Source organism: Glandiceps talaboti, chromosome 16, assembly GCF_964340395.1.
Source record: "Glandiceps talaboti chromosome 16, keGlaTala1.1, whole genome shotgun sequence".
NCBI lineage: Eukaryota > Metazoa > Hemichordata > Enteropneusta > Spengelidae > Glandiceps > Glandiceps talaboti.
The window spans coordinates 18,849,819-18,861,691 of NC_135564.1; the positions used below are offsets into that span (position 1 = coordinate 18,849,819).

The 11,873-nt window shown below is 36.1% G+C and overlaps 1 protein-coding gene across 1 annotated transcript in view; it reads left to right on the forward strand.

Annotated features, from left to right (window-relative positions):
- LOC144447499 (synaptic vesicle glycoprotein 2C-like) overlaps positions 1-11,053 on the forward strand; it is a 30,479-nt gene extending 19,426 nt beyond the window's left edge. Inside the window, exons 4-10 of the mRNA XM_078137541.1 lie at positions 4,355-4,488; positions 5,520-5,594; positions 6,075-6,182; positions 6,627-6,715; positions 7,958-8,460; positions 9,145-9,304; positions 9,980-11,053. Coding sequence (XP_077993667.1) covers positions 4,355-4,488; positions 5,520-5,594; positions 6,075-6,182; positions 6,627-6,715; positions 7,958-8,460; positions 9,145-9,304; positions 9,980-10,163 — 1,253 coding nt within the window. The 3' untranslated portion in view covers positions 10,164-11,053. The remainder of the gene's footprint in view (positions 1-4,354; positions 4,489-5,519; positions 5,595-6,074; positions 6,183-6,626; positions 6,716-7,957; positions 8,461-9,144; positions 9,305-9,979) is intronic.
- Positions 11,054-11,873: the final 820 nt, after the last annotated feature.

Below are 11,873 nucleotides of genomic sequence, written 5' to 3' on the forward strand. Positions count from 1 at the left end.
TGTGAATAGTTATTCGAACACACAATAATTCCAAGATTAATTTCTAAAGATATATAATGGTAGAAGATGAATTTCATCATTTAATTATTTGTTCTCATTACATAAATGAGAGAAAGAAACTTTTTTCTTCTTTTTCATTAAGTAATTACAATTTGCATTCCTTAGATAACAAAAGTAAATTTTTACATATTTTGTCTGCAGATGATAAACTTTCTCTTGAGAACTTTCTTGTTAATGTAAAAAATATAGCAGTTGGCTAAATGATTGTATTTTATTTACTTATTTTTGTATGCTTTACCATGCTTGCTAAAGCATGATGTTACGCAATAAAGATTGATTGATTGATTGATATAATGTAGTGCCTAATAAAAGTGACTAAGGAGTTTATTAAACACACATTTTAATATAGTTTGAAAGAAACGGTTCCCAACGTCATAAACCTCAGACCTCTTTACGGCACCGTCCAAAACGAGGCTACTCATTTCGTTGCTTCATCAGCAGAAACATGTACTTCGGCTTGCAAGAATGAACTATTCCAAGATGATATAATACTAAATGTGTTTATTTCGTGTAGCAAAAAGCTTTTAGTGTACTTCATTACAGCCGTTACAGGGCGAGCAGTCACATTCAGAGATCAGAGAAATACTGCTAAAACTTGAAGGGTTCATCATTTTGACAGGGAACTGGAGGCATAGATGTGAAGATTTACATATGTTCTTGACTACTGTAATGTTCAATAAATATGAATTATAAATATTTGAGTGTAATTTATTCTCAAGGTGTATCTTTAGCTGTCATCAGCGAGTTCACTAAGCGTACACATAACGTATTAATTGTCACACTTCGAGCCCTTGTGTAAACATTCGCCGTCGAGCTTATGGTAAGAAGGAGGAAGCTGGATGGCGAACGTAAAAGTAGTCAAAAACGTGTGAATATATACATATATGTCACCAGTTCTCTATGGTTTCATGTCACGATAAATAATAATAAATGTAGAGGCGATTGACTTCTCACTGCGCCTTTATGTAGCCATAGGAGGTACGACAGGTGTGCAAAAACGTTCAGTGAACAGGCTACTCTCACTGTTAAAGTGTTTCATTGTGTGGTCTGCGTGGTCAGTGTAAAGTTGGAGTTTAAAGCTGCACTAGCTGCTACTGGAACGTTTTTTGAAAATATTTTGATGGGTTCAATAACTTACTTGTAATATTGTACACCGTGAACAGTATTGAATCCTCTGTGTTAGGTACAATACCTTACTTGTAATATCGTACACCGTGAACAGTATTGAATTACTTGTGTTAGGTACAATAACTTACTTGTAGTATCGTACACCGTGAACAGTATTGAATCCTCTGTGTTAGGTACAATACCTTACTTGTAATATCGTACACCGTGAACAGTATTGAATTACTTGTGTTAGGTACAATAACTTACTTGTAGTATCGTACACCGTGAACAGTATTGAATCCTCTGTGTTAGGTACAATACCTTACTTGTAATATTGTACACCGTGAACAGTATTGAATCCTCTGTGTTAGGTACAATACCTTACTTGTAGTATCGTACACCGTGAACAGTATTGAATCCTCTGTGTTAGGTACAATAACTTACTTGTAGTATCGTACACCCTGAACAGTATTGAATCCTCTGTGTTAGGTACAATAACTTACTTGTAATATCGTACACCGTGAACAGTATTGAATCCTCTGTGTTAGGTACAATAACTTACTTGTAGTATCGTACACCGTGAACAGTATTGAATCCTCTGTGTTAGGTACAATAACTTACTTGTAGTATCGTACACCGTGAACAGTATTGAATCCTCTGTGTTAGGTACAATAACTTACTTGTAGTATCGTACACCGTGAACAGTATTGAATCCTCTGTGTTAGGTACAATAACTTACTTGTAGTATCGTACACCCTGAACAGTATTGAATCCTCTGTGTTAGGTACAATACCTTACTTGTAGTATCGTACACCGTGAACAGTATTGAATCCTCTGTGTTAGGTACAATACCTTACTTGTAGTATCGTACACCGTGAACAGTATTGAATCCTCTGTGTTAGGTACAATACCTTACTTGTAATATCGTACACCGTGAACAGTATTGAATCCTCTGTGTTAGGTACAATAACTTACTTGTAGTATCGTACACCGTGAACAGTATTGAATCCTCTGTGTTAGGTACAATACCTTACTTGTAGTATCGTACACCGTGAACAGTATTGAATTACTTGTGTTAGGTACAATAACTTACTTGTAGTATCGTACACCGTGAACAGTATTGAATCCTCTGTGTTAGGTACAATAACTTACTTGTAGTATCGTACACCCTGAACAGTATTGAATCCTCTGTGTTAGGGAGCATTCGTTTTTTACGGGGGGGGGGGTCGGTGGAATTCGGGGGGGGGGGTTGACTTTTAGAAAGCAGTTTTTAGGGGGGGGGGTCAAATTTTATATCCAATGGTTTGGGGGGGGGGGGGTCAATTTTTACAACAGATTTGTATGGAATCATAGCAAAAAACAACAGAATTGACAAAAAAATTTACAAAACAGAATACAAACATGTCTTTATTCTGTCTGATCAGGTGATAACAAGTAAAAAAAAGAAAACACAGAATCACAAAAATAAAACTTTCAGGCTGTGGCAATATAATGACATACATGTGTACCTCACTTTTAAAACTCTTTAAAAACTCTTTAAAAACAACAGAACTCATTCAAATTAATTTTTGAGTCTGAGAGTGAACCATGAGAGGGATAAAGAGGAGGAGGAGAGCGATGAAGAGGATGAGATGGACGAAGACAGTGAATCAGAAGATGGACATGTAGTGATACATGAATTGGGTGAATCAGAGGAAAGTGACTCGGAAAGTGACTCTGAAAGTGATAGCAGTGACATTGAAAATGAACTCTTTCACACAACAAGATCAGGCAGACAGTGTACTACTTGGAAGTCACGGAACTACATGGACTAGGTTTCATGGTCCATTATGTGATATGTCGAACAAACACTCATATAAGTCAAGTGTTTCATAAATCTATTATAAATCAAGTGAAAATTTTTTATAGGGGGGGGGGTCACATTTTACAATTGATGGATTTAGGGGGGGTCAAATTTTAGAAAAGTAATTTTTATGGGGGGGGGTTGCTTTTTACATTTAATTCATACCTCAAATTCCACCGACCCCCCCCCCCCTCCCCGTAAAAAACGAATGCTCCCTTAGGTACAATAACTTACTTGTAATATCGTACACCGTGAACAGTATTGAATCCTCTGTGTTAGGTACAATAACTTACTTGTAATATCGTACACCGTGAACAGTATTGAATCCTCTGTGGGTAAACGTAATTTTTGCTGAATACACGATAAATCAAATCAAATGGACCCAAAAATCAGCGCCCTCAACGTCGACCACGATTTCAACCTGTTTCTGTACTGCTTATTGATAATCAATCAATCAATCAATCAACCTATCAATCAATCAATCAATCAATCAATCAATCAATCAGTCAATCAATCAGTCTATTTCAAAACAATAAGGCCACAGGCCCACAGAGCAAACAATAATACAAACGTTTCAGTTCATAGAGGGAGATTCCTTTCTATTTTTCATTGCAAAATAAATAAATGAAGCTAAATTATTTACATAAGTTATATTATCTGAATTCAAAAGTGAAATGAACTTATCATAGGAAGGGTTTAAATAATATCGACAACTGATTACCATGTGTAATGTCTAATTATTGGTATTTTAACAGTTTTCTATACTGATTATATTGTGGTTGTCTGATCGAAAATTATACTCCCGTTACACAACTAGTACAATTTTAACATGGTGACAGATTGAAAACCGACAAGATTTGAAGTAGCCACTACTCTGTACTCTACATACATATGATATTGACCACTAATTCATGTAATTAAGAGATAAAATCTCTTTTTATAAATAATTGACTAATTTTCAGTGAATATATCTCTGTTTATTTGATGAAAAAATGCCCACCTTTAAATACATGTAATACTATGTGTAATACGTACAAAGTCTATAATATGTCTGCTGTAATAACAGTTGTATGCATACTTCTACTATTTGAATCATTACTAACCAAATACAGAGAGCATACACTTTTGTATATCTTAGCATAAAAACCTCGAGGCCTGTCTCACTAAAATTGATATCTCGTTTAATCCAAACTGCATGCTCCTCCTTTAACGGTTGTATACTAATCCAATGCGACAAAGGGAAAATTCGTCATGAGAATCTAAAAATCTCGAGAAGAAGCGCCTACGTATAACCCAGTTCGATCTGTACTGTACTATATTAACTATATTTCATTTTCTCGACAGACATCATGTTTGTACTGCCTCCTGACTTTGAAGTTCACAGTTGGAGAGTTTTCGTTATGCTGGGTTCCGTGCCATGTCTCGTTGCCATAGTGATACTGTTGTTTATGGAAGAGAGTCCTCGGTTTCTACTCGAGGTAAAATATTTAAATAACGTTAAAGTGTTCACAATGTAATTTGACTATCTTATTTCCCCCACACGTGGAGAGAATTAACTTGCATTCCTCTGCCCCCAAATTTGGTCAAAGAACCTATTCCTGTGGCGTGTTTGAGGTGTGGTGTCATCATTTTCTGTTCGTCTCGCATATTTGCGCGGCATTTGTCCGTAACTTCGTTGCAAGTAGCTCAAAATGAAGGTTCTTTGATGTGATCTAAAATTAGTATAGCCATGGACGTATAAAACTGTTTATACGTACCTGGTATAGCATAGCTTATAACTGGATGTAGTTGTTATTGAACATGTTATCTCAACATTGCCTACGTCCCTGGCTGTTGACATCAATCATCAACAAAATGAATCAACTCAAGTTTGGAACAAACGTGAGGCAATATGAAAGGTAACAGACACAGATAACCAACATGTGATGTGCAAACCAATTTTCATTTAAAAAAAAGATGTATTAGAACTACATAAGTATTAAAGTGGTCATATGGATGAGAATTGGGTATTTATTTTGGATTTTTAATTTATTTTATCACGGGTTCTTACTAGAAAAAATAATGTGAAACAACAAAGAATACGGTAAGTTTGTGTTTGTAACTCAATACATTGCAAAAAAAAAACTGTAAACATGTTTTCAAAGTTTGTTATTGTACGTACAGTAACAAACATTTTACACATTTATTATTGTTTTTGAAATTTATTGAGTTACAAACAAGGACTTGGCATATGTTGTTTCCCATTGATTTTTCAAGTAAGAACCCGTGATAAAATTGTTTTATGAATTAAAAATCCAAAATAAATACCCAATCCTCATCTATATGGCCACCAATCCCTTCAATCAAATCGCATATGCATTAGATTTACACTTTGTCTTTGTCAAGTCGTCTTCACGAAAGTACTCTTACCCAATTGGTTGATTTGTATCATATTGGTGTACTCTCATGTGGGGAGACAGTAGTGTCAACGCCCCATATATCTATCTTCTAATTATCTTTGTACTTACAGGTAGGACGGCACGACGAGGCGATGGAAATATTACGGAAAGTGTATCGAATAAACCACGGCACAGATGATTTCTCGGTAAATTTCCTCTTATTAATTAATATTTCTTTTATCTGTTCTTCCCGATATTTCCTGTACAATATTTCTTTTGACTCAAAGATGATTGCGGATTAAAACTCAACCAATCAATCAAATATCGAGCTTCAACTATTTTCAAATATTTTTTTGTATGTTTTTTTTTTCAAATTGATGGAAAATATTGAAAGAACGCTCGACAACATAATTTAATTTATTTTCTTTACAGCGGTTTGACACTAAACGAATACAGTTTTTGGGTTCTTGTTTTTGGCGAAGGTTATAAAAAAAGACAGAAAACAAACAAACAAACAAACAAACAAACAAATCTCTGTGCATATACTCAACCACATCTGGTTTGGTCTCAATAAAATATTGCGAATATTCTTAGGCTATTACACCGACTTTGACCGAAAGTGAGCCACAGTTACAGACTCTACCACTTTAATTCATGAACAACTTGTAATGTGTTTTTTCTTACAGGTGACTGAGATCAAGGCGACGAGTGCTCCCCAGGAGTTTGCAGATCTCAACAAAGACGACACTTCATTGAAACGATTTACTGACCGAACAGCTTACAAGATAAAAGGGGTATGACGCATAATTCATATTTCATTTGTTTTACGCACACTGTATATATTTTCCTAACAGCTGTCAGCGTGTTTGTTGTTCACTCCGAGTCGTTACCAAAACCTTGCATGTTTCTTCTTTGTTGAATTGGCAGTATCACCAACGACAGTTGTTCACCATGTAAGGCACGAACCATGGGATGTGAAATATTAGAAATAAAACAATGGCGAACAACTGTCGTTGGTGATACTGCAATGTGCGACAGCAGCAAGAAACCAACAAAAATGACAACTACACAATGACACCATTCCCTCCTCTAATATTGACAATTTACATATAAAAAACTGCCAAGGAATACAATTTTAGCAGTTGTAACATACATTAACGTCACTCCTATCTTGTTAAATGAATGAATGTAAGCATAATGCCCAAAGACTCACTGTGTCACTAACTGTTACTTTTCAGACACTGAGAAACTTTTTGGAACTCCTGGAACCTCCTTTCGTCAATGTAACGGTCATCCTTCTCGTCTGCTGGTTCTGTACTTCATTTGGGTAAGTACTAGAACGTGACTGTTGACTATTGAAGTGTCACAAGCTGAATTTAGAGCTTTTTATCAAATTGAAAATACTTACATAATAACTTTAACTAAAATTGATTTTAATCTCAATACATGCTTTCTATTAACATTACAATTATCTTCTGGCGTTGTTGAGACAGTTGATTGCATAGAAGGGATTTCGTGGTCTTTTTTTATACGTATAGTAAATTATGTCATCGGATTATTTATGAGTTATATCTTGATACCAGGTTTGAGTTCCGTTAATTGCAAGTGATGGTTAAGTGTGCTTCAGTAAGTAGAATACTGCGAGTGCCTTATAAATATGTAGCATAAACTACGTCCGAGCACATTGAAACTCAGTCTGTGTCCCTTTAAAGTATATAAACATCAACGTTTTTTATCGCTCCCTAATGGCACAAGACAGTACTGATACAATCGAGATTACGCACATATAGTTGTATCCTTCATCCTGCCACCCGACTAAAATTTATGTTTATTATTCGAAAAGATATTGACTTTTCATGTATTTCCAAACACAACCGTTCAAACAGTACGTCCATAACACAACTTTAAAATGAGAAAACCTGTGGTAGGGTAGTAAACTGCTCACGGGCAAATTTTATCGTGTAGTTATTTATATTTCTTGCGATAAAAAGGAAAACAAATAATAGAAATTAGATACACTAAGTAAACTTTCGCATCACGCAACTATAGTCTCCGTTACCCAGACTCATCAGTGACGTCACCCAGACCCACCAGTGACGTTACCCAGACCCATCAGTGACGTCACCCAGACCCATCAGTGACGTCACCTAGACCCACCAGTGGAGTATGGGTAACTGAGACTATATAATGATCATAGTTTTAGAATTGTTTCTACAGTTTATACCCATGGTGAGTTTTGGCAGAAAACCAAACCAGAAAACCAAATAATGAGAATGAATTCTTGTGCAACATTTTAATTTTTCAGAGGGAGGGGTATAGGGTCGCAAACCGTTTTATCCATTGGCTGAGAAATTCGTCAAAATACAAGGGAATTTAGAAAATCACAGAATTCAGCAAGATTTGAGAGTTGTGCCTTAGATTTGTCGATGTAGTGAGCTCATTGCCAAGCCTTACCAAAAAAATCTTGTTGACAGCCGGAAAGAACAAATATTCGTGACTAAATGCCACAGATGTATACTACCAGTTTCACAAAAATGAAGACAACTATTGTAAAACTTATATATTCTAGATATTATGGATTGACCTTGTGGTTTCCGGAATACATCAAACGTTTGGAGACAACACAGTACTTGAAAAGTGTTGACGAAGTAACCAATTGTAGCCTGAGTGATTTAACTTTCGTTGGACGCCTAGAAAACAAACAGTACACAAACTGTAATTTCACTGACGTAACCTTCCATGAGGTGGCCATGAAACACGTCACGTTCGAAAACAGTCTTTTCCACAATGTTGACTTCACTGACGTCACTTCCACCCGAACTTATTTCTTCGGCTCGACATTAACAGACTGCGTATTCAACTACACCGATTTTTACGCCTACAAGTTTGAGAGAAGCATTCTGGAAAACACAGAATTTTACAACATGGCTAAAAAATGTGAAATTGATTTTAGTATAGATTACAATCCATATACTGTATATTTTGAGAGTTTTATTAGTTCTATATGCGGTCTGCCTGGATGTGTGGTTACTGCTCTGGTTATTGATAAGATTGGAGCTACAAGTATATACGGTAAGTATGTATTTATAAGTGTAGGCTTAATTTCAAGAGACATTACGATCGTCTCATATTTCACACCAATTGGACCCTTTAATCTCTAAATACAGTGCCTTGTAGGTTACTGTTCACTGGCTCTGTGATGCACTTGTGCAAGAAACCGATAAAAACTAAGATAGCAACATTGCAATTTCTGTCCACATTTAGTCTGAATGAATTAAACCACTGCAACAAAACACAGACACGCTGGCGCCAATGTCTTGACGTCCACATTTTAGGTATGTGTATATATAAGTGGCACGTTAGTTCATTTAATTAATACAACATATTTCAAGAAACTGTATTCATTCAATTTTGCGATAATGTTGTGGACTGAAACTTCGGTGTGCAGTGTTGAATGATATATACAGCGCAATGCAGATTACTGTTCACCGGCTTTGTTTGATACAGCTGCGCAGAAACCAATGGGGAATGCACATGCTACACTTTATGACCATAGCAAAATTGTATTATGAATACAGTTTCTTGAAATATTTTGTATGATATATATGGTATAATGAAAGGACATTTGCACTTAGAATATGAATAGGGAAAAATTGATAATGATATAAAAGAAAACTCGATTTTTTGTAAGAAAAAAAATCAAATTATAACTATATTTGGGGCATTTCTAATAAAAACCATATTTGTTTCTTTCAGCAACATTTACTATTCTGTGTGGTGTGGGGGCGTTCTTCATCTGGTGGGTGGATACTGAAATCAGCGCTGTAGCTTTATCCTGTGTTATTCAATTCATGAGTCTATGTAACTGGAGTGCTATCGATGTAGCCTCTACCTTACTCTATCCTACCAGTAAAAGGTAAGGACAATCGTACGGTCTCAAAGTCTCTCTTGTAATAGCTACTGGAGACGTTAATATTGATCATAATTAAAAAATTGTAATTTTGAATAAAAAATGTAACTTCCTAAGATCAAATTACACAACTTAGGGATTGTTGTACTTATTGACACGGACAACAACAACAAAACAACAACAACAACAACAACAACAACGACGACGACGACGACGACGATGACGACGACGACAACAACAACAACAACAACAACAACAAAAACAACAATGAAGAAAAATGAATTCGCGGACAGAAACATGTAAACGGATATATACCAGATGTATAGACAGACAGACAGATAGACAGACAAACAGTACAGACAGGTAAACACAGGGGGAGGACTTTAGAAGCCAAAGAGAGAGAGAGAGAGAGAGAGAGAGAGAGAGAGAGAGAGAGAGAGAGAGAGAGAGAGAGAGAGAGAGAGAGAGAGAGAGAGAGAGAGAGAGAGAGAGAGAGAGAGAGAGAGAGAGAGAGAGAGAGAGAGAGAGAGAGAGAGAGAGAGAGAGAGAGAGAGAGAGAGAGAGAGAGAGAGAGAGAGAGAGAGAGAGGAAAATCTCAACAGTTGCAGTTATTGCAACAATCTGTAACAACTCAACAGTAAGTTTTTTTCTTACTAATTGACATTTACATTTCTTCTTTAGAGCAACAGCATTTGGATTACTATCGGCCTTCTCTCGAGTTGGGGGCGTTCTTGGCAACGTCTCCTTTGGTAACTTCCTCCATGTCAGCCGTGCCATCCCAGTCTTACTTGCGGCAGCCGTGTTCACCGCTGGCGGACTTTTATCTCTGAAACTACCGGACACTCGAAAGACGATGCTGGTTTGAACTAAATATGGTGAACGAAACTCCGGGAACCAACTCATCTTCACATGCTGATTGACGTCATTGTGGCTGTCTTGAGACGAGACAGGATTTCTCAGAGAGAAGGCTGTTGAAAATGTACCTCATCATGAAGTTAATTATAAACACAGTATAACAAAGACTGTAAAGAATTATTATAGAGAGAGTAACATTGATAAACCAATTTTAACTTTATATCAATCTTGATGTTGTCAAGGGTTTTTGTTTCCGATTTCTGTCAAATTCCCTTTGCAACCCTTTCCGGTATTATTGCATATTTAGCACGCCCCACCTGCTTCATGTAATTGGTGGCAATCACAAGCCATTGCCCAATATGGCGATTTTTTGTTTTGTTTTATACTCATAACTTGTGAAACTATGACTTAACCAAGTAGCTCATATAATAGCCTTCTTGATTGGTCAATATAAAAGGAATCTTCTGATTCGTTAAAAAAGTGCATGATAATCCATGTTTTGACCAGATGAGGGCGTGCTACATATACGTTGATACTTTCAGTATTTGCAAGGTCGTGAATGGTGATAAACAGAATGGAAACCCTCGATATTGCAGGATACTTTATATATATGTATCTGCCTTGAGAATGTCCTTTGCTGTGTTTTAAATACTTCCAAATATATTATCTGCTGTACATATATGTATATGAAGTAACTGAAACTAAACGATTTTTTTACGCTTTCTGTACTGGCATTTCATTCTGTAACATAAGCCTCATTACATTGACATGATATATCTGTACTTTTAAATGTGCAAAGTAAATAAAATAGATATTGAGTATCGAATAGTTAGATTGTTGGTAAAACTAACAATTCTATTCTTAGACTACCGTTATTGTATGGCGCCCTCTACGGTCCCATTGCAGAGTGTGAATGTATTTTTATAAGTTCGATTTGTTAGTCTTGTCATGGTTAAGTGTTCTCTAGTTGGCAAGAATACCTCATGGTTTACTTGTCAATCCAGATCCAAAGCGAAATGTATGCAAACGATATTTAAATAGTTGTGACGTCAGTTCTAGCAGATCACACCAAACCCAAATTTTCAATGCACGTCCACGTCAATTGCTATCTTACCATCGTTATTTAGCTTGAATTGACCTCCTCTAAGAGGCGATCAGGCTAAAAACGTAAACATCTACTACGAAGGTCAATTCAAGCTAAATAACGATGGTAAGATAGCAATGCACTATTAGCCGACACCTACATCGGATTTTAATCAGATTGACGAAACCCCACATTCAAAACAAACAGTTTGTTGAATGCTAATATATGTAATATTTGACACGAATTTACAGGACTGGTCATGTTAAACTTACTAGGCTAGGCGGGAGAGTTGATGAACTCACGAGGCTTTGGTAAACATTTCTACAAGTGATACATTTAAATTTATTTCATACAATGGCAACGACAAACTATTCTGTATCTCAGTGGTCTCAGTCTGTATGTATTTATTTTACATATTCTTTGCTACACATTGTTTTTCTGAATATTGTCACGTCTAAAAAATTAATTAAACACACGAAACGGAAAGTCCTCTCCAGTATAGTTTACATTTATACATTTACAGCAAATTTAATTCGGATCCGTCAATGTTGTTATCGATGTTGTTGTTGTTGTTGTTGTTGTTGTTGTTGTTGTTGTTGTTGTTATTATTATTGGTGGTGGTGTTGGTGGCGGCGA